Source organism: Podarcis liolepis, assembly GCF_965112155.1.
Source record: "Podarcis liolepis genome assembly, chromosome: 7".
NCBI lineage: Eukaryota > Metazoa > Chordata > Lepidosauria > Squamata > Lacertidae > Podarcis > Podarcis liolepis.
Genome location: NC_139561.1, coordinates 70,101,271 through 70,124,957, shown reverse-complemented (window position 1 = coordinate 70,124,957; position 23,687 = coordinate 70,101,271). Strand labels below are relative to the sequence as shown.

The following is a 23,687-nucleotide window of genomic DNA, read 5'->3' as shown; positions in this document are numbered from 1 at the left end:
GACCATTCCTGGAATGGGAGAACTTGACCACAGTAGTTCAGGCATTGGTCACTTCAAGGCTGGGTTACTGCAATCCACACTATGTGGGGCTTCATTTGTGCTTGATTCAGAAGCTGCAGTTAGCTGAGAATGCTGCAGCGTGGTTTCTAACAGGAGTGAGAACCTGTCAGTAAATAGAACACCTCTGCTCAGATATCTGCACAGATTGCTGATTTCTTACCGGGCCAAGTTCAATGTGTTACTATTGGTATATAAAGCCTGTAAGAACTTGGGGCCAGTTTACTTGCAGAACTGGGAGACACTCCTGCTGGAAACTTGTAGAGCTGCTCTCAGTCAGGTAGATAATACTGAGTTAGATGGACCAATAGTTTGAGATGATATAAGGCAACTTAGGCATGTTCAGTCTAAGAAAAAAGAATTCTACACCCAGGACCAGCATAATCTCAAAACAGAATGGTATTGTTGAGCTTCTCACCCGTGTTACATTCTGAACCCGGAAAAGACGAGCGACAACATCCTCATCAGCTGACCTAGAAACGTATTCCACTTCTATTGGTCCATACTGCTGGAGTCCTGGCTCAGGCCAATATTGTAAACAAGGCTAGAGAGAAATAAAGAGCACAGAGTCATGAAAGTGTGGCTTTGGAATACAGTCAACTGCTGATGCTACCGGCCTTGCCCTGCAGTTCTACACATGTTTACTCAATAGAAAGCCCTACTGAGTTCAGATGGACTTAATACTAGGCAATTATGTACTGGACTGCATCCATTCAGGACCCAATGCATTGCTAAGACATACTCACAAGACAAAGGCAAAACATTCCACAGGTTACACCTGTGATGAATCTGCATCTGATAGCCCACAAGGGGTCTCTAACACACACACACCCTTTAGCTGTATATTTTTTTTCCTAAACTAAGAAAACCCATATTCTTTAGTAGGGAAGCAATTCAAAGTTATCTGACTCCCCATCAACCAGAGGCATCCCCTGACTGAGCCGCGCCCCAGCCAATTCCCGCTTGGAAATATCAACAGGAGGTTTATATCAATAAGAGCTTTAATATTCCCAAGCATTAGACTTGCCAGAGAAAGATCACTGATAGGAAGGGATCCTGCTCTTGCTATCTCCCACCCAGCAGCGCAGCTGATGTATTGTTCCATTCAGGGGTCACCGGTGTGATTGTTTTTGTGCGCGACAGCCAGGAAGGCAGCGTCAATACAAAATATATGATGTTTGTCATTGCACTTTAACAGAACATTTAGCATTTGGGGCCATCCGGCAGCCCAGGCCTCACCGCATGGCAAATGTGTTTGAGAAATAATTGGTTATTAATAGGGGCTATAAATCTCTGTGATCTCCATGCCTTCCAGACTCAGAGCTATAATTTGGATATTAAAACTTTCTCCGGCAAGGCATGGTTCAAGCAAGGGATATACCCTCTAAGTCACCTTTTTTTTTTGAAGCTGTTTCACTGTAAAGGTTGATTTATTAGCTGTTGGTGTTAAGCTGGTAAACATTTAAGATCTGGCTAAACAGCACTATGCAGACATCCCCAAAGAATAAGATGCCCAGTGGGGTTGGCAGAACAAGGTAGTGGTGAAAGAGAGTTGCATATTGATAGAGTGGAAGGGGTTAGGGGTAAACAGCTCACAAAAAGTGTATATTAGGTTTTTTTAAAAAAGAATGCATTAAAAATGTTCCTATTAGGAATGTGCACTAAAATGATGGATATTATTTAAAATTAATAAATCACAAAGTGAGGTGGAAATGTAGTGAAGTGAATTTAAGACTGGAAAAATGATAAACTGAGAGAAACTTCAATCGGCAGATTCCTTCTTCCAGTGGAGGCTTGTCCATTACAAGCGTACTGGGTTGCCCCACTCACTCTGGGCAGCTTCCCACATATATAAAAACATAATAAAACATTAAACATTTTTTTTTTAAAAAAAAAACTTCCTTATACAGAATTGCCTTCAGACAGCTCATGGGTTGGATAACTCCATTCCCTCCAACATTTCTCCAATGAAAACAGGGACATCCTAAGGAAAAGTGGGACATTCTGGGGTCAAATCAGAAACCAGGATGGCTTCTCTAAATCAGGGATGTCCCTGGAAAATAAGGACACTTGGAGGGTCTGCGCTCAGTCTCAGTGCTGACCTTGGAGGGGAAATGATTGACAGGGGGAGGGATTAGAATTAGTTGGATCTTCCTCTCATTGGCTTTGGTTCTGCCTGTCGTTAGCCTCCCCTCTTTATGTCCTACCAGTCCCAGTGGGCCTCCATCCCTTGGATGAAGAGAATTCAGGAAGCTGCTCTAAGAACATGAAAAGAAGCTGGGAAAGGCAGAGCACCTCATCCACTACCAAAAGCCTTTTGCTTCTGACTCCTTTTATCTTTAAGCTTCCCAAACTCTGGTGTAGCAGAGTTACCGGCTTGGATTTCCCTCTGTGTCAATTGCTTCCAGCCTTAATTTCACTCCTGAATAAACTCCCTCTGGCCTTGCAGAATTGCTGGGATTCCTAGGTACGGGAGCACCAGGGATAATGTTCATTTCCTTGTTCTGTTATTTAAGGGCGCAGCAGTCCTCTTCAGCTCAGCAAGTGCAGCTGACGGAGGAAGGCGCCTCTTCACCCGAGGTGGGCCTTTAATTCATTCCTCTGCTTACTTTCCCTGTCGGCATTGCAACTGAAGGTTTGGGTCATTTGCACTAAAGTGCCTGATCTTGACTCATAAAATAATCCAGTTAATGAAGTCTTCTCCAGACATCCATTAAGACTCTGTAATACCAATTTTATGCTAAGAAGAAGAAACCAATGCGTTTTTATACAGTTTTTCAGGCAAATTAGCATTACGGACTTGTAATGGGCTCTTAAAACTGCCATGAACTTGACAAAGAAGGCTTTAAGAATCCAGGGAGGGGAGATTCAAAGTCCCATGCCCTTCCTGGCATCCAATCCTGACTATCCATCATAGAGTTCCCTTCCATACAGAGGATTTTTAATGGCCAGAGTGTGGTGTTGCTAAACTGTGTTGGTTGGCAACCATCTGGCAATGGAGGAGTGTGCCTTGGTAGGTAAAGTCAAACCGTTGGAAGGTTACAGTGCCTGCTGTGGCTGTAGACACTGATATGGGGGAGACATGTTTTGTTGCAGCAGAGATTCTGTAGATGGAGGCATCCGGTTCTGCTCATGCAGATGTTTCTTCTCTCTGCACTACTCCCAATGGTTATTCCTTCTCTGGTCACTGCTGTGGATACACAACTGACTGGTTGTCTCCAGGCACTGTGGTCATCTGCAAGGGATTCCCACACAGTGAGGTTGATGTAGCCAGCCTTCATGACACATTTGCAGACATCTTTGTAATGCAGAGTTAGTCCTGTACCTGATGCCAGCTCCCCATGGAGCACGTTCTTGGGGATCCTGCCACCTTCCACTCTGTGAACATGACTGAGCCAGTGTAGACATCTCTGAGGCAAGTGTGTGAACATGCTGGGGATGTGGGCTTGGGAGAGCACATCTTTGTTTGAGACTCTGCCCTGCCTGTTAGGATTCTTTTCCCGTGCTGCAGTCATGGGATTGTTTTTATCACATGACGGTGTATGTTTTCATTCCACATTGTGGGAAGTCATGGAGACAGGATGTTTGTATTACTGTGTTTCAATGATGTAGGACGTTTGTCCTTTGTCTTTGCTGTCTGGTGCTGAAGAGGAAGGAGCTAAGTTACGATGCTCCGAGTGTGTATGTGTAAATAAACGTAGTTTAGCCAAATGCTGCACTACTGAGTCTGTACACTGACTGTCTATACTCTGCTGATCCTGAAGTGTGCTGATGCCTCTAAGGTATCAATCACTGTGGTGTTTGGGCTGAAGAAAGATTTTGAATCTCCAAAACAACCAGGAGGGACAGAACATGCTAGTTGGGCATGTGTCTCTGCCAGCCTCCTACTCATGTGTAGGACCTCCTGACACTGCCATGTGATACCCAAAATGTTCCTGATGTGGAAGGCATTGAGGCATTGCTTCTGGTGGTTGTAAGCTGCTTACGACTCACTTCTATACAGCAGAGTGCTCAACGCACAAGCCTGGTAGACCTTCGTCTTCGTATTGGACATTAGCATCACATTCTCCCATACCTTTTGAAGGGGTGAGCCATTGCCGTACCTGTCTTGCCAATACAGTGGTACCTCAGGTTAAGTCCTTAATTCGTTCTGGAGGTAAGTTCTTAACCTGAAACTGTTCTTAACCTAAAGCACCACTTTAGCTAATGGGGCCTCCTGCTGCTGCCACGCCGCCGGAGCACGATTTCTGTTCTCATCCTGAAGCAAAGTTCTTAACCTGAAGCACTGTTTCTGGGTTAGCGGAGTCTGTAACCTGAAGCATATGTAACCTGATATACCACTGTACACTTGTCCAGCTCAGGGTCGATGGAGAGGTTGCTGGGTATGGTGGAACCCAGGTAGACAAAATTGTCTACCACTTCAAGCATGTGGTCACCAATGCTGATGCATGGAGTGCTGGCAACATCCTAACCCAGGATATTTGTCAGGTGGTAAGGCCAAACTCCCTACAGGCTTGGGCAAAACGGTTTATGAGTCTCTGAAGAGTGTCCTTGGATTGTGCTGTCAAGGCTGTGTCCTTCCGGCAGCTCCGGCAGCCAAGCTGGCGCCAAATGTATTGCTTTCCTTTCCTTTGGACCACATCACTGAGGCCAAGAGGGGGGTCTTGCCATCTGGACAGCCCAGGACCTCCATATACACTGCCCAGGCTTGCACCCCAGAGAGGTCTCTTTGGTGCTACAAATGCAGCAAAAACTATACAGGAGGCAGCAGTTTTGAGTTTAATTGTGTGGCTCTCTTGCTAATTCATTTAAGCAAGCAAGATGTTATTGGCATGTATTGCTTCTTCCTAATTCATCCAGAATAAGCAAAGGACTATTTGTGTTTCCAAAGTAATTGTTATCTATTGCAATAATCTCTGGGCTGCCCAATCATTTCCAGTCAAAATCCCCCAAGTAGTAGCTCCATGAATGTGAATGTAAGTTATGGGCTCAGTTGTTTCACACTTTAAAAGAACAGCCAAAAAACCTGTTTAAAACAGTAAGGTAAGCCAAACACACATACAACTTTGTAATATTTCTCCTGCTCCTCTGTAATGAGACGAATCCCCCTGACTTTTGCAGGGGAAGAATTTCAACTCAGCTCTCTTTTCATCATCATCTCCTCACAAAGCTAAAGCTTCCAGAGTTCCCTGGGAAGAGCTATTGATTGTTAAACCACTCTTAAGAATTGTAGCTCTGTGAGGGGTATAGGTGTCTCTTAACAACTCTTAGCACCCTTAACAAAGAACAGCTCCCAGAAATCTTGGGGGGAAGTAATGCCTGTTTAAGGTGGTATCATAGCGCTTTAAATGTTTGTTGTGCATGTGGCTCTGGTGATGATTCTGTGGAAACAGAATTAGTGGCTGGCTGCCCATTCCGTCAGTCCAGCCTTTAGCAAATCCAGATCAAACTGGCCTCTGCTTCAGATTGCTTTGGCCTTCAACAGACTTGCAGACTATGTCATTATTTTGTTGAAATTAAATTAACCAGAATCGTTTTAACATGGTTATTTTGTGCTTCAGAATCAGCTTGTGCATTAGACTATGTAACTGTGATTTGACTGTTCAAGTTTCATATATTACTTACATTCTTAATTGCACTGATCCACACATACACAAACCCTGGAGATATTAGTTGAATGCAAGTAGATCTGGCTGTCTTTTCGAAGACCACATCATACATAAATGCAAAGTGGAGCAAAAGACTGCTCAAAGAAGCAACAGCAATGAGTGACAGGTGTTTCTCCGTTACTCACCCAGGCAGAGTTGGACTGATTGAGCTGGTTCAGCATGATGATGGAAGTGCAGCCATAGTCATACACCAGCCTCCAGAAGTCTGTGGTTGTGTTCTGTAGTGGGTGCAAGGTCACAATGAAGGCAGCACTCTTTGTGTAGCTCTAAAGGAGAGAGAAAGAGTCATGGGATAAAAGCAGAGCAACATATCAGAGGAAAGAGATGGGGCAAATCACAGCTCTAATCTCCAAGGTTGACTGGGAGGAAGGTGGAAATCTGGGTTTTGAGATTCTAAAGCAAAGGATTGTGTGCAGGATTAATCCAATTCCATTTGGATTGGTTATCTTGAAAAACACAAGGGAAACTTAAAGGTGGCAGAAGGATCGTCACTTCCTTAACATCATCCACCTTCTGTCTACTAAGGCACATATCTCAGTAAAACAGGCAATATGATTGATCACTAGTCATTTGAAACTTCAAGTGATGGTGACCATGTGTAAAATAGCCATTTTTGATTGATCAAATGCCGTACAACTTTCAGATCCCCGTGCATTATTCAAGGAACTCCATTGATCAACACTAAATGTGAGCTTTTAAAAGATGGAAGCTGAACTGCCTAAATGTGCTTCTAGTAGGTGATATCCAATGTAAGTCATACCCAGAGTAGATCCCATTAATCAAGGGGTCTGCTCTAGGTATGACTTTACACTGAATATCACCCACTGTTCCCAGAGAAATCCTGGCTGAGTGCTGCTACCCTCAGTCCTGCTACTCTGCCATTTGAATCCTCTGGGTTTGGCTCAGAGGTGAGACAAATGTTTGTCTTTATTTTATCACATTTATTTTATCACATTTATATCTTCTCTAACCTCCAAGGAGCTCAAGGCAAGGTACATGCTTCTCCACCCCCTTTTATACATACAAAAACCTTGTGAGGCAGGTGTGCCGAGTTGTGCCCAACATTTGGGGGGGGTCAGAAGATGCTCTGGTGATCCTCAAAGGGCTAAGTATCTTCATCCTGGCACGTCCTTTTGAGGATCACTGCAGATTTTTTGGGGGGGTTGCCCCCTTCTTGAAAATATTGGGGTGGCTCTGTCCCCTGCCCACCCCCAGATGACACCCATATTGTGAGGTAATTTAGACTGAGAGATACTGACTGACCCAAGGCCACTCTGTGTATTTCTTGGTTAAGTGGAATTGCAACCTGGGCCTTCCTAGTCCTAGTTCAACGCTTCCTGATGTTTAGTCAGAATTCCCTTTTGTGCAATTTGGATCCATTGGTTCAGGTCCTACCCTCTGGAGCAGCAGAAGACAAGATTGCTTCATCTTCCATGTGATGGCCCTTCAAATATTTGAAGGGCTACCCTCAACACACCCAACTCCCCCAACTGTTTCTCATAAGGTCTGATCCTCAGCCCCACCCTCTTGATCTTAGGGGGTGAGGAATCCCTGAAGAAAGGCCTCAAAGAGACTCATAAAGGAGCAGGTGGATCTAGAGAGACTTTGGTTCCAAGCCATACAAGACTTCAGAAGTCAATGCCCTCATGTAAAATCAAGCCTGGAAATTTATGAGCATACTTTTCTCCCACACACTCTGTGCCATATTTATAAGTAATTCCATGGGGGATCTTGGAGCATGCTGGATCCTCTTTCAATCTCAGGAGTCAGAATCCCTAATCTGATACCATTTGTCTGCCTTATAATTTGTGGCCTGTAACAAATAACCATCTGGTGAGGAAAAATCACACATATACATATCACTGCGAGTCAGGGCAGAGGCCCATTTTGGATCAGACTAAATTGAAGGATGAAGGAGAGAGATGTGATAAAACCTCATTCCCGCTTAGGACCTCATTCCCAGCAAACACAAAGTTTTAAAAAGAATGAGCCTTTGTCCACTGATATTGCTCGATGGGAAAAAAGCACTCAGATCTCTTTAAAAACAAAACAGAATTCCGTCTCCTTTGATCTAAGAACCAGTGTGAAAAATGTCTGCCCAGTGGATCATCTCTTCGTCTGCCCCCCCCCCCAGGAAGTTATACCTTCTGGATAATAAGAGCACAGAAAGCAGCTCTCGGATCTAAACTATCACTCAGCCAACATTGCCTGGTACTATTTATTGGGGTTTTGAAATGGGTAGAGGGAGGGAAATGGTAAGACACAGAAAAGCCAGGCAGGCTCCTCTAAGCTTTGCTTCTAACAAACATTTTCTTGGGAGGAGGGAAGGAGGGGAAGGAAAGAAAAGACCCTTAACCTCAAGGTAATGACTTTGCAAGGCTTGTTAGCGCTTCAAAAGAAGCAAGGGCTTTTAGGGGCACCTGCAGAGATGGAGCAGACAATCCAGGTTTGCAGAGCTTTTCTTCTTCAGCTCTTTGCCTTCCTAAAGAGCCCTTGAAACAACACTTATGAGCTCAAGTGACAAGTTCCCTGCACTTAGAAAACATCTCCCAGCTTTCTCAGTTTCTTTCAAACTCTGTTACAGAGTGCATAATCTCAGTCTTGAGTTCTTTTCTCCCATCAGCCGGGTGATTTGGATCAGCTTCTCTCCAAAGAGGTGAAGTTGGACAAAGGGAATCTCAGGACGAATTTGTTATTTTACAGAGCCTCCCCCCCCCCCCAAAAAAAAACACCAATTGCTTAAAAAGGCAGCAAAGTGGGGCACAATTGATGAAAGAGTACCATGAGTTCCATGGGCTGCTACTTAATGGAGAGATAAGCACCAGTTTTTTTCATTCTTCAGCTCCGGTGCTTGCATAAAAATAATTACAGCAATTTGCTACCTGATCAGAACAGAAAGGAGAACTGGGAATGCAGGAAATCAAGAGAGGTGGGATCTGTGCAGCAGTGGCGTAGTGTGGGTTGTCAGCACCCGGGGCAAGGCAAGTAACTTGCGCCCCCTAACCCGTGGATTTGCGCCCCCTAACCCTAACCCCCAGATGTTGTGCCCGGTGTGGCCGACCCCCCCTGCACCCCCCACGCTACGCCACTGCTGTGCAGGAAAGTTGATGGTGTTAAGTGATTAATTGGTGCAAGTCAGAGTCAGCTATTAGGGCTCTCTCCTTCAACAGGCAACCCCAGGAGAAGGGCCACAGCTCAGAGATAGAGCATCTGCTTTGCATGCACAAAGAACTAGGTTCAGTCCCTGGAATCTCCTTGTAGGACTGGGAAAGAACTCTGTCTGGAATCCTGGTGAGCCACTGCCAAGCAGTGTAGGCAATACTAAGCTAGATGGACCAATGGTCAGACTCAACACAAGACAGCTACCTGTGCCCCCAGGATCAAATTAGCCCATCTCATCTTCCCTCCAGTTGGAAGGGAAGGTGTTGCTCTCACACCTGACTTTTCAGTGATGCCCTGGTTTCTTCCTTTGGGCACAGTTCAAATTTCACAGCAAAATCAAATTTGGTCCATTTGGTCTTGAGCCAATGCCCTCCCCCAATGTACCCCATGTCCCACCATCACTTATTGGTTTGCAATAATCACAGTTTACTGTTGCACCTGAACTGAAGAAACTATGGTTTACCCCAAACCAGTTTCCCTCCTATTCAGAAAAGGCAAACTCAGTTCAAAGCATGGTTTCTAGCAGGGCCACTCAATATGTTTTGCTGCCTGATGAAAAGATGGCACTTCCACTCCATTCCTTATAGCGAAGATGACTGCCTTGGCTACTGAATCTTACTTCAACTCTGGTAATGAAATTCTGTCCTCCACCACATTTCAGGCCCCAAGCTAGTTTAAAGGGTGCAGGTCATACCATATTCTACTTTGTCCTCCAAACAAGGGCAATGGCCTGAGGGGTTAGGATGAACAGCCAGAGTAATCCTACTTCTGCTCCACAAGACTCTTTTGGAAGCAAATGCATATTTGCAGGGATCTTAGCTTACCAGAATTCACTATCGTTATCACAATCCAGGAAGTGAGGAAACTGAAGTGTGTGAAAGAAGGAAGAGAGGCCTGGTACTAGCACCTATGATCCTAAGAAGTTGCTAACTCTGAGCCCATCTATCCACCTGCCCTCTATATTCCTGACTGCCTAAGTAGCAGTGGCATGCTGTTGGCAAGCCACCATTTTAATCTGCCAACAATACCATTGGGAAATGGCAGAGACTGCAGCACTGGCACTGTGGGTGCCCTTCTGAGGATGGAGCAAATGAGCCTGAGGTACAGACCTAAGAACCCTGAAGCCACAGTTTGACCGGAATTTTTGTTCCAGGCCTAAGCCTAGATTTACGACGGTGCCCAGTTAAAAGTGGCCATGAATCAAATGGTCAACTCCCTGTTGTGCCCTAGTTATTTACAAAAATGCCATAGGGCACACAAGTAAAAGAAGGGGATGATTTTAAAGGCGGCCCCTGATGATTCTGGAAAGTGAATAAGGATATAGCACATCATGATCTAATCAAATCCTTTCGTGCTTTGATGGCAAGAGACAAACCTACAGAGGAAGCCCTTTACCCTTGATTATTCCATTTCCTTGGAAGTTTTACGTCACTGTCGGCTTTCAGAACGCTCTCTCCCCCCCACCAAACTGACCTCTCTGGCTAATTGAAGCAGGTCACTGATTAATTTAGCCCATCTACTTTTATTTTCCCTTTTACCTGAAAACCGGCATTGTGAATTTTACTCGTTTGCATAAAGTGCTGCAACTGGCCATATCATATGGATAAAAGGATTGTGAAAAAATGTGCTCATTCTAGATGGGCTCCATTGTATGGGAAGATGTGATCTGAAAGTCTGAAGAGGCATGTTTTTTATCTCATGAGCAGGCCTGCCAAAAGCACAGGTTCAAATAAAGTCAGCCCTACCATTAGGCAGAGTGAAGCCGTCGCCTCAGGCGGTAGATACTGATGGGCTGGATATGGTAATGAGACATTCCAAGGCCTGAGCTGTGGGTGCTGTGCAGTCTGTCTAGCACTGCACAGCCTACTTCTTGAGTCATGGTGGAAGACAATATCCCATCACTAATGTCAAAGAAAGAACCATTACAGTATTCTACTTGATGTCTGGAATAGGGTGGGTCACTATAGCCTCAGACAGCAAGATGTCTTGGGCCAGCCCTGAGTCCACAAGTGGCTTTTAGTGTTTTGGAGTCTTGACTTAGCTGTGCTATTATAAGCATGCACGAAGTGTGTAGAGTGCTTCTGCACATGCGTGCGGGGCAAAACCTGGAAGTATACACTTCTGGGGTTGCCGCGTTCGTAACCCAAAAGTTACCTATCCAGAGGGGTACATAACTAGAGGGTCCACTGTATTTGAAAAATAGGTGCAAATGATGTTGACAAATGGGCTGCTATCAAGGCAATTGGTATTTTAATAGAATCATAGAATCATAAGAGTTGGAATAGACCACAAGGGCCATCGAGTCCAACCCCCTGCCAAGCAGGAAACACCATCAGAGCACTCCTGACATATGGTTGTCAAGCCTCTGCTTAAAGACCTCCAAAGTAGGAGACTCCACCACACTCCTTGGCAGCAAATTCCACTGTCGAACAGCTCTTACTGTCAGGAAGTTCTTCCTAATGTTTAGGTGGAATCTTCTTTCTTGTAGTTTGGATCCATTGCTCCGTGTCCGCTTCTCTGGAGCAGCAGAAAACAACCTTTCTCCCTCCTCTATATGACATCCTTTTATATATTTGAACATGGCTATCATATCACCCCTTAACCTCCTCTTCTCCAGGCTAAACATGCCCAGCTCCCTTAGCTGTTCCTCATAAGGCATCGTTTCCAGGCCTTTGACCATTTTGGTTGCCCTCCTCTGGACACGTTCCGGTTTGTCAGTGTCCTTCTTGAACTGTGGTGCCCAGAACTGGACACAGTACTCCAGGTGAGGTCTGACCAGAGCAGAATACAGTGGCACTATTACTTCCCTTGATCTAGATGCTATACTCCTATTGATGCAGCCCAGAATTGCATTGGCTTTTTTAGCTGCCGCGTCACACTGTTGGCTCATGTCAAGTTTGTGGTCAACCAAGACTCCTAGATCCTTTTCACATGTACTGCTCTCAAGCCAGGTGTCACCCATCTTGTATTTGTGCCTCTCATTTTTTTTTGCCCAAGTGCAATACTTTACATTTCTCCCTGTTAAAGTTCATCTTGTTTGTTTTGGCCCAGTTCTCTAATCTCTCAAGGTCGTTTTGAAGTGTGATCCTGTCCTCTGGGGTGTTAGCCACCCCTCCCAGTTTGGTGTCATCTGCAAATTTGATCAGGATGCCCTTGAGTCCATCATCCAAGTCGTTGATAAAGATGTTGAATAAGACCGGGCCCAAGACAGAACCCTGTGGCACCCCACTAGTCACTCTTCTCCAGGATGAAGAGATGAATGCTGGTTCTGAATGTGTTTCATTGGAGTTTACTAATTGTTTTCAACTAGTTTCTTTTTATTTTAAATGATATTTTCGGGGAGGAATTCTGAGCCACCTTGAAACCCAACTCAGGAAAAGCAGGGATAGAAATACATGAATAATCAGGACCTGAGAGCACAGAACATACATAGGCAGTCCACAGAGCTGGAAACCCTGGCTGACTGAAGTCCCTAACCTTGGGAGTTGCTGATGTACATATATTATGGACTTCCTGTTAGGCATATGGAAATTGGGGGTGAAGCCAGTGGAGTACAGCCAAACCATGGGCAGACTGAGCTGGCATGATTCCCATGCCCACTTGTTTAACCTATGCTATCTGTCCATTTCTAATTCTCTCATTTCCCCACTTTTCAAGTTCTAAGTTCACTTAGTTTCTCCACATTTCCTCATCAGTTTGTGATTTTTTTTATTTTTTTAAAAGAGAGTCCACATGAAAATTCATATGCATTTTTAATGTGAATTTATCCTAACAGGCAGAGGCTTGTGCAAAATTCTGCCCAATATGCACATTTCTGCAAGCGATTTTCTGCACCCAGAATGCATGTTCATGTGCTCATACAAATGCACACTTTTTCCCTAATCTATGTTTTTTCTCTCTCACAAAACTGCATTGCAAAATTCATAGATGTGTGAATTTCGAAGGATAACGGATCTTCTCTTTTGCACATTGCTCCTGGAAGCGCAGTTATGGAAATGGGAATTAAAATGTGGACCAACACCACTCCCACTCCCCATCCCAACATCTGTGTGGTGGGAGCGAATGAAAAGCTTATCTGCTCCCTCTGCCTTGCTACCACTTAACTCTCGGTTTTGCGGCACGCTCCTGAGACGGGAGCGCAGTGGCAGTGTTCAGCTCGGATGCTCCTGACTCCCTCTTCTCCCTGCTCTTTGTTAGACATATTTACAATAACACGGTGTGTCAGTTCAGCCCGTGCACTTGCAAAGGAACTTCTATGCATAATGGATTTTATTTCCCCTGGCTTGGAAAGAAAAAGGGACCGCGGGGGAGGAGAGAGAAGAGAGAGGTAGAATTGTTCAAGGAGTGGTTGCTGAATTTACATCACTGTCTTCTCTTGGGGGGGGGGGGAGAGAGAGAGAGAGAGAGAGAGAGAGAGAGAGAGAGAGAGAGAGAGAGACTAGAATGTGCTTTGTGTCTCTTTTTAAAGAACAGGTGAAAAGACAAAGTGAGCCAAAAGAACTGAAACTGAAAAATCAAATCACACAGCACAGAAATGTCTAGGAAGAGCAGAGAAGATCATAGGCAGCTGCCCATTATCAGACTATCCATCCATCTAAGCAAGTGTTGTCAATTCTGACTGACAGAAGCTCTTGGGAGAAATAAAGGTCTACCTGATCCTGTTAACTGGAGAAGATGGCAGAGATTGAACCTGGGTCATTTCACATGCAAGGCCACAGCCCCTCTCTGATAAGTGCTCCCAAAGTAGAAGAAAATACGGTGTCCCGGCCACTTAACTGACCAGTGTTTAATGTCTTTGTACTGGCTTCTGTTATATTCTCAGACAGATGGAGCCATCAGCAAGTTCTTCCTAATGTTTAGCCAAAACTCTCTAAAGGGCATAGCTTTATATCAAGTCTGACCACTGTTCCATCTAGCTCAGCATTGTCTATGGTGATTGGCAGCGACGCTAGGCCCTACCTGGAGATGCTGAGGATTGTAGCTGAGAACTTGTGTGTGCAAAGCACTTGCTCTGCCACTGAGTTATACCCCTTTTGATTAGAGGATGCTTGATTCCAAATCAATCTACAGGCTGTAAAGGAGCATATATCCTTCCTGGGAAATACGGGTGCATGCTGAATAGGTTTCAGTTCTCAACAAGAAAAAACAGTATATTAGACACTAAATTATAATCATAGTGAGTTATTATGGGAGGCATTGCTGGAGGAGTTCCAAGCCACATTTGGAAAAGAGAGAGAGAGCAGGAAGCAGCTACTCGTCTGGAAAAGCTCCTAGCTCCAAATAAATTCTAGAATTTTTCCAGTCCCCTCAAATTTGCAGGGGACAGTTTCCACTTCATCACAGCTGCCATTTTGAATGAAAAACTTTCATTTCCTCTCTGCTGTAAATATGTTATGTTATGTTATGTTATGTTATGTTATGTTATGTTATGTTATGTTATGTTATGTTGTTATGTTATGTTATGTTATGTTATGTTATGTTATGTTATGTTATGTTATGTTATGTTATGTTATGTTATGTTATGTTATGTTATGCTGTGTTATTCTATTATAATACCACCCTTCATCCGAAGATCTCAGAGCAGTTCACAATATAAAAATACAGGATAAAAGCACAAATAAATAGTTAGAACAGAAACAAAATGAAACAATACCCCTCCCAAACACAATTCAAAGCGCAAAATATTAATCAACCAAAGGCCAATTAAAATATACGGTGACTCATTTTAATTATAGCCTGAATTAGACAACAACTGTGCGTTTTCTGAAAGTATCTCTAGACCTTTATCTAGTTGCTTACTTAGAAAACTTTGCATTTTGAACTTTCTTTTCAGTCTTTGAAAGGCAGGTCCTGATTCCACGTTCCCATTCAACGGCTTCGGAGCCTGAATGTGGCAGCTTGAACCTTATCAGGTGCAGGATAGAGAGGGGCTTGGCCTCCTCCATTTCAACTCCCCGCCCATAACACCCTGGCAATGCACTTACATCGGTTAAGGCCGCGTTGATGTAGTTGTTGCTGTCTCCGTCCATGGAGATCAAGAAGGGGAGGCACCGGTCTGGAGGCAGCACGTCCATACTGCGATTCTTCTCCCGGTTGCGTGGCAGAAGGGCGATGCTGCACTCCTCCACATCCAGGTGGGGTGTTACGGAATTCAGAGTCTGCTGGACACAAGGAAACCAGGTCAGGCAGCATTTCATAATCTCAGAGTCAGGAGAAATTTAAGAGGCACAATAAACAGGCACCCTTCTTTTATATCAGGAGGAGGGAACATTGTTTAGCCCCAGGGCTGCATTCCCTTCTTGTTAACATTCAGGGGGGCTCATGGTGGGTGGGAGTAGAGGCAAAAGTGGGTGGAGCAATGAATGCAAATTCTACCTTTGTACTTTTGGCTAATTTTAAACCCACCCACACCCCTCTCCATCCTCCATCCAGCCTCCCAAAAACAGAATTGTCATTTTTCTCTTTTTCCTTCCTAAACTCCTACGCCTTCAGGTAACGGTAAAGGACCCCTGGACATTTAACTCAAGTCAAAGGCGACTATGGGGTTGTGGTGCTCATCTCGCTTTTCAGGCCGAGGGAGTCAGCATTTGTCCACAGACAGCTTTTTGGGTCGTGTGGCCTGAATACATAACATGAATAAACCGCTTCTGGCACAACAGAATACCATGACAGAAACCAGAGCATACGGAAAAGCCGTTTACCTTCCTGCCACAGTGATACCTATTTATCTACTTGCACTGGCATGCTTTTGAACTGCTAGGCTGGCAGGAGCTATACCCACGCCTTCAGCAACTGCATGGCAAGCAGAAATTCAAGACGTGAAAGCTTTTGTCCAATCCTGGCACCTCCACTCTGGGAAAAGCTTTGAACATTTGCTAGTAACATAGTTCTGTGTCCTTGCCTGGAAATAAGGTGACATCCTCAACTAATGACTCTTACTCTCAAGGTGGTGGATTCAAGGCCCAGTTTGAGCAAAGGATTCCTGCACTTCAGGGGGTTGGACTAGAAGACCCCAATGGTCTCTTCCATCTCTGTGTTCCTGGTTATCACAAAAGATGCATGCCTAGGCTATACTGGGCTCTTGCTATTAGCAATCCTGGGTCCAAAAGCTCATCATAAATGTGCACTTGAAGAAAGTCTCTTTGGTTCAAAGAAGCCTTCAGCTTTCATGGACTCACCTGGAACTCCTCCCGCAGCTGTGACGAGTTGCTCTGAGGATCTATCCTGACCATCTCTTTGTATGTGGGCCTGAATTCACTGACAGGGATACTGGTCTCTCCACACAGGCAGGCTTCCAAGATGGCGTCGTGGATGAAGACATATTGCTCCTTCAGGAGAAGGGAATGAAAGTTTAAATGGTTATCGATTTATGCAATTGAAATCATTCACCAGATTCTTCTGAGGTCCAAGTCCTTAGCCAAATCAGGAATATTAGGAGGGCGTTAGGCATCAGATGAGTCAAGTGCAGACAGGCATGGACTGTGACTGGTTGGCTTGGACAGCCAGGAGCGAACTGTGGCTGCCAGGTCATCAGATAGAAATGAGAGGCAGGCTTTGGGCAGTAAAACCCTAGGAAAACCCTGAGAAAACCCTGACCACTGGCTGCATTCTCTCAGGAGAAGGTGGGAGTCCGCCATCTGATTCTCCTTCATGTCTGAGGCACATCCCTAAAGCAGCACCACAGAATTGATGCTGCATGGTATAAGAGCCTCCTTTTCAAGCAGCTTTACTGCATTTTGCGGTGTGGTGCAGGATAAAGGTAAAGGGTAAAGGGACCCCTGACCATTAGGTCCAGTCGTGGCCGACTCTGGGGTTGTGGTGCTCATCTCGCTTTATTGGCCAAGGGAGCCGGTGTTTGTCTGCAGACAGCTTCCGGGTCATGTGGCCAGCATGACTAAGCCACTTCTGGCGAACCAGAGCAGCGCACGGAAATGCTGTTTACCTTCCCACTGGAGCGGTACCTATTTATCTACTTGCACTTTGACGTGCTTTCGAACTGCTAGGTTGGCAGGAGCAGGGACTGAACAATGGGAGCTCACCCCGTCACGGGGATTCGAACTGCCGACGTTCTGATTAGCAAGTCCTAGGCTCTGTGGTTTAACCCACAGCGCCACCCGCGTCCCTCGTGGTGCAGGATACCCATTTGCAAAAGCAGCTTCTTGGAGAAGCCCTGAAGAATTGACTATGGGAGTAAAATGCAACATCTCCTTCTCCTTCCAGCTGTGTGTTTAAGTCAAGCTTTGGGGGGGGGGGAAGACACCTAAGCCTTAGCCCCTCCCCCATGCACTAATTCAGACCCAGATCCAGGGTGGGGTGGGTGCTCTCCCTGATTGGGGAGCCATGGATCAGGGCCATAGAGTGGATGTAAAATGGACAGTGCACAGCCTTATATTTATACGCTACCACACTAAGATATTTTTTGAGGTGGCTTAAAGCATCCTTAAAGCTGGACTGAACTCCAACAAATAGGGCTGGGTCCCTTTCATTTGCTAAACTATAGTTTTGCCATTTTGCCTGAAGCGGCACACTGTAGGTAATGTTAGCTTTGGTTTGTTTGAAACAAGGGAACTTGAGGCCTAAGGATTTTCATGTCACACTAAACCAGTGGTAGCCAATGTGCTACGCTCCCATCAGCCCCAGCATGACTAGTGGTCATGGATGATGGGAGCTGTAGTCCAACAACATCTGTAGGGCACCATGTTGGCTATAACGAGGTTAAACTACAACTTAGTGTGATGCCTGAACATGGCCAGGATGTTGTAGCATGTTATAGCAGTGAATTGTTGGGACGGAGGATTCAGAATGCTTTATGACAGGCCTTGAAGAGTGATAGTAATTTGGGTTCCCCAGTAGGAGAACATGGAAATTACACAGCAAAAGAAAGAAGAGGATCCAATCTTACTGGGGCCTTAGCAGAACAGGAAGTTGGTGCAAGGCAGATGAAAACCAGGTGATTGTCATTTTATGAACCCACGGGATGCTGCTTTGTATGTTAAACATGCCATTATGATAACCCACAGTCCATCCCTGTCCCGGCTGGGACCATACACCCCATGTCCAAATCTCACCTCGGTCTGGATCATGTTGATCCTCCGTGAGCATAGTGTCTTCACGCAGTTGTAAATGTCTACAACACCCTCACACTCAGCCATATCCAGCATCACGTCCAAGACGATGTAACAGCCTGTCCTCCCTGTGCCGGCACTGCAGAGGGTTGTGGGTGTGGGAGGAGAGGATGGTAGACTCTTAAATGCCTAAGCATAACACAGCTTTCTCCAACCCGGTACCTTCTCTTCCTATTTTTCTGAACTCCCATCAACCCCACCCAGCCTGGCCAATGGTCAAGGATGATGGAGATCACCATGTTGGTTGCAGAGTGTGGGCAATGTGGCTTGGGGGTGTGATAGAATAGTAAGTTTGAGTACAGTGGTACCTCGGGTTACATACGCTTCAGGTTACATATGCTTCAGGTTACAGACTCCGCTAACCCAGAAATAGTGCTTCAGGTTAAGAACTTTGCTTCAGGATGAGAACAGAAATTGTGCTCTGGCGGCGCGGCAGCAGCAGGAGGCCTCATTAGCAAAAGTGGTGCTTCAGGTTAAGAACAGTTTCAGGTTAAGTACGGACCTCCGGAACGAATTAAGTACTTAACCTGAGGTACCGCTGTATGTTGGTTTAGAGATGTGATTCCTAAACTTTTTCAGGCTTCCCACCCTTGGTTCCATAAATTCTTCCCCAGTGCCCCCTACCATACCCTATAAAGAGCATTACTCACAAAAGGAAGATAATAATACAACATTCAAAACAGGAACAATGGATTTCACATTTATTTAAACTATTTAGTTTAATTAATTCAACAAAATTGATTAACTTGATCCAGTGACACCAGCTTTTCAACATCTGATAGTCATTTACAACTCCAGCACCCCACCCAACCCCCGACAATTCCACCAACTGTTTTGGGAACCACTGATTTATAATGTTAATGTGTTTTGATCATGTTAAGGGTATACTGGAGTGAGACTGACTGGGATGTATTTTTTAGCTACATTTAGAATAAGTTTTGTTTATTGCTTATATAAGGGGTTGGGAATTCAGTTGGATTGGTCTGTTTGATTGTACAATTGATGTGGCATATTGAGGAGTGGGAAGAGTGAGCTGATTTTTATTTTACCTGATTGTCAATCATGTTATTTAAAAATGTGGAATTCATACTTCTTAGCTGATTTTCATTTGTAATATTCTATTTCCTGATATTCTGAGGATATATTGTTTAGCTGTCTGCTGTGTTTCGTTATCTGGAATTTTCCTTGTAATTTTGCAGCTGATTTTTATGTGTAATGTTTATTTTTATGCTAAAGAGGATGCTCCATTTAGTTGTTGACTGCGCCTTCCAGAATGCAGAAATTTGCTGGTCTTTTTTGTACTTTTTATTTCTGATGTGTTCATCTATGCTGTAAACTTGCTGAAATGTAAGTGGCAAATAAATTGCCCAAGTAAATAACGGGGAAGGGGAGCAGCTCAGTGGTAGAGTATGCAGAAAGTCCCACACCCAGTTCCCAACATCTTCTGGTAGGGGTGGGAGTCCCAATCTGAAACCCTGGAGACTTGCTGCCAGTCAATGTAGACTCAGGCTTCCTCAACCCCAGCCCTCCAGATGTTTTGAGACTACACTTCCCATCATCCCTGACCACTGGTCCTGCTAGATAGGGATCATGGGAGTTGTAGGCCAATGTGCTGGTCCCAGGGGGGGGGTACCGTGAAGCGTGGTCAAAGTCCGGTCCTGGGCTGAGGGTCTGGAGACTGTCCACCAAGAGGGAAGCGGGGTCCAAAGCAAGAAGCCGGGCGTGGTTGGGAACTCCGGAAAAACAGGTCTGGGTGCTGGCAGAAACAGGTTTCCAACGTTGTTGCTCCCGCAACCTGGGACCGGGCTGACTGGCCTTTATCTTCTCTGAGGCCGGGGGGGGGGGGGGTCCCGGCCCACAGGTGACCGGCCTCTCCTGGCTTTAAGGTGAGCACTCCTCCTGAGAGCACTTAGTTCCCTCCGCCTCTCTGCCCTGAGCCTCTGCAGCTCAGGAGAGGCTGTAGGGTTACTGGACCCAGGGGCAGCTTCACCGTCCCCTGACAGGGCTGGGAGAGGCACACCTGCAGGCAATGGGTCCTCAATCACCTCCAGAGCCAGAGTGGATACATCTGGTGTCTGCTCCTGAGGACCCGGCACAGATTCAGGCCCTTCAGATCCAACCGCCTGCCCCGGCTCAGCCGGCCCTGGAGGCGGGGACTCCTGTGCAGGCTGGGACTCCTCAGGTTCAGCTTCTGAATCAGATTCCCAGGCCATCACAGCCAAAAACATCTGGAGGGCCGAGGTTGAGAAAGCCTGATGGACCAATGTGTCTGACTCAGTATGAGGCGTCTTCCTCTGTTCCTAATATACCATGTTGGGAAAGGCTGGCCTAACTTCTTCCATATGTTCCTTTACTGCTCCAATGAATTAGAATGCTGAAGGCGAAGATGCATTCTTGATGGCTGTCTCCCTGTGATAGAAGTCTTGGCCTTTGGAAACTCAACCAAGTCCAAGCCTGAGCTCATCTTTTATTGAAAGACCCATTTGCTACAGCAGGCTTTGGGGAGTCAAGGCTAAGCCACCTGAAAAGTGGGTTTTTTAAAAAAATGTATTGTAGTTCTTGGATGTGATTATATTTTAATGTTGTGGGTCTTGTTTTGTTTTTAATCAATACCTACTTTTCTTTAAACAACAGTGAAGAATGTGCCAGACAAATAGAATTTATCCAAGCTTTCCAACCCTTCTTTGTAGCTTTTTTATGGTTTTTGAGAGAGAGTAGTGCTGAGATCCAGTGTGGTGTGGTGCTTAGAGTATTGAATAGTAAAGCAGACAACTGGGTTTCAATCCTCACCCCGTTTTAATTCATGGGTCAAAAGTTGGCTTTAATGCATGAGAGTGGGGTCTGTTATTTCTTGTGTTTTCATCTTGATCATTTGCCAACCACAATTCTATGTAGCCTGAGGTTTCTGAAATGTAGGGCAAAGGTCAGGTTCACATGAAGTGCAAAATTAGTTAAACCATATTTTAATGGTAAAGGTAAAGGTAAAGGTAAAGGTAAAGGGACCCCTGACCATTAGGTCCAGTCATGGCGGACTCTGGGGTTGCGGCGCTCATCTCGCTTTACTGGCCAAGGGAGCCGGTGTACAGCTTCCGGGTCATGTGGCCAGCATGACTAAGCCGCTTCTGGAGAACCAGAGCAGCGCACAGAAACGCCGTTTACCTTCCCGCCGGAGCGGTACCTATTTATCTATTTGCACTTGACGTGCTTTTGAACTGCTAGGTTGGCAGGAGCAGGGACCGAACAACGAGAGCTCACCCCATTGTGGGGATCTGAACCGCCGACCTTCTGATCGGCAAGTCCTAGGCTCTGTGGTTTAACCCACAGCGCCACCCGTGTCCCATTTTAATGGTACGCACAGCTAAACCAGGTTAGTGTTAGCTGCACAAGACTCCCCTATCCCACTCTCCTCCCCTAAAGGGAGACTGGGGGGCATTTGGTTCCATTTTCAACTAACCACAGTTTACCATTGTCTCCCAACTAGGATCTATCATTAACTATTGCTATTATTATCTAGATGTGATTTGTCCATTAAGCACTAGCTGAAGGTGGTTGATTTTAGACGAACCGTGTGCCTCCTCCTCGAGAGGCCTGGAGGGTGGCAACACAAGAACGAGCCTTCTCTGCAGTGGCTCCCTGTCTATGGAATGATCTCCCCATGGAAGTCTTCCTAGTGCCTTCATTATACACCTTTATGCGCCAGGCAAAAACATTCCTTTTTAACCAGGCCTTTGGTTTATCTTATTGATATAGAATGTGGCTTTTTGGGGGCGGGGTTATTGGGTTACTGCTTTTGGTTTGATTTTATATGTTGTGGTTTGGTTGTGAACTGCCCTGAGACCTCTGGGTATAGGACGGTGTATAAGTTTAATAATAATAATAATAATAATAATAATAATAATAATAATAATAAAACAATAAACCTAACCAAATCCCTTCTTCACAGCTGCACCAGAGGAAGAGAGAGGAAGGGAAAGCACACGAGGACATAATGTTCAACTATGGTTTAGCACTATGCGTGAACACAGCCAACATCTCATTCATCGATATATTCCTGCAATGGCAGCCAGAAGGTTTCTGCCAAGGTCCCTTCCCAGACCTGCTTTAGACAAAAGCAGCTCGCTCACACACATGCCAAGAGAAGCAGATTCATGACAGATTGTTGTTTCTTAGGGAAAGCTTGCCTGTAGCACAGAGCTGACCCCACAGATTTCCTCCTGAACGAAGATCCACCCATCCAAGCCCCAGCAAAATTCCAAATGCCGCAAAGGGAAGCCACTTCTCCTTTCCATTGGACCTTCTTAGTACATATACTAATTTCTGGGGCAGATGAATCACTTGCTGTGATTATCAATGATTACAGGCTGGGGAAACTAATTATACTGGTTGTCCCTGATGAATGAATACTGATGAAGCAATCGACGAGAGAAAGGGAGGGAGAAAAGTGGTGATGAGGAGAAATTCCCCAGCTTTCATTCATCAGTCCTTTCTTGTTTATCTAGCACAGAAAGAGCACAGAATGCAGAAGTTATAAAGAACGGCGAGGAACAGTGCTGCTGCTGTGTTCTGTGCTAGCATGGGGCTGCTTTGCAAGCAAAAGAAGAAGAAGAGCAGGTGTAAGACCAGGAGTGCAACATTCATGGTCTTCCACCGTCTCAGCAGAACAGCCAATGTAGCCATGCAGGCCATGTAACTGTGAGGATGGCAGCGTGGTCTAGCAGTTAGAGTAGAGCCAGATTAGGACCTGGAAGACTGGTGTTTGAATCCCCCACTTAGCCATGAAGTTCGTTGGGTGTGATTTTGGGCCAGTCACTGTGTGATTTGGGACTAGGTAGCATGCGATGGGAAAGACCTCAATCTGAGATACTGGGAAGCCACTGCCAGTCCAAAACATGCAAAATTGAGCTACTGGACAAATAGTGGACCAGCTTCCATAATAATAATAATAATAATAATAATAATAATAATAATAATAATAATACTCTGCCTATCTGGTTGGGTTTCCCCAGCCACTCTTGGCAGCTTACAGAATATATAAAATATAATAAAACATCAAACATTAAAAACTTCCCAATACAGAGCTTCAGATGTCTTCTATAAGTTGTATAGTTCTTTATCTCCTTGACACCTGAAGGGAGTGTATTCCACAGTGAGGGTGCCAGTATCAAGAAGGCCCTCTGCCTAGTTCCCTGTAAATTCGCTTCTTGCGATGAGGGAAGCAGCAGAAGACCATCAGAGGAGGACCTCAGTGTCTGGGCTAACCTTTGATAATGGTTATTGGGACATTAAGCTCCAAAGCCCAAGCCATAAAACACTGGTTTCTTTACCTGTCTCAGCTGTCTCCACCACCACTCCCAGCAATAAAGCCAATTTTGTATTTCACTGATCTTTAAAGTATGATACAGAAACTGGATGATGTGATCTAAGCAAAGGACTTTATATCAAAACTCCCACAATTATCCATAGAATCACACAGCTGGGCATTCTTTTAATTGTGATGACATTTCACTGCTTCCAAGACAAAAGTCATCATTTTCTGTGATATCTCCTTACTACTAATTTGCAGATAATGCCCCAATTCTTCACTGACTTTTTTCAACCATGAGCTGAGGACCCTATTCATCATGAGGATCATTATTCTCTCCTCGTGCTCTCATTATTGAACATAATGTATATT

At 45.1% G+C, this 23,687-nt stretch overlaps 1 protein-coding gene and 1 long non-coding RNA gene across 8 annotated transcripts in view; one reads left to right on the top strand and one right to left on the bottom strand.

Annotated features, from left to right (window-relative positions):
- The window catches only part of PTPRU (protein tyrosine phosphatase receptor type U), a 360,572-nt gene that overhangs the window by 23,313 nt on the left and 313,572 nt on the right, over positions 1 to 23,687 (bottom strand). For 4 of the 7 annotated variants that reach the window (XM_083512078.1, XM_083512073.1, XM_083512074.1 and 1 more), the window contains 5 exons: positions 17,957 to 18,092; positions 16,067 to 16,216; positions 14,873 to 15,046; positions 5,852 to 5,992; positions 476 to 601 (listed from right to left, as the gene is read on the bottom strand). In XM_083512078.1, coding sequence (XP_083368204.1) covers positions 476 to 601; positions 5,852 to 5,992; positions 14,873 to 15,046; positions 16,067 to 16,216; positions 17,957 to 18,092 — 727 coding nt within the window. Of the gene's footprint in view, positions 1 to 475; positions 602 to 5,851; positions 5,993 to 14,872; positions 15,050 to 16,066; positions 16,217 to 17,956; positions 18,093 to 23,687 lie in introns of all 7 variants that reach the window. The other 3 variants (XM_083512072.1, XM_083512075.1, XM_083512077.1) reach the window with 1 other exon arrangement.
- Positions 1 to 23,687, top strand: part of LOC310710921 — a 525,357-nt gene that overhangs the window by 500,287 nt on the left and 1,383 nt on the right. The gene's annotated exons all lie outside the window — the stretch shown is intronic.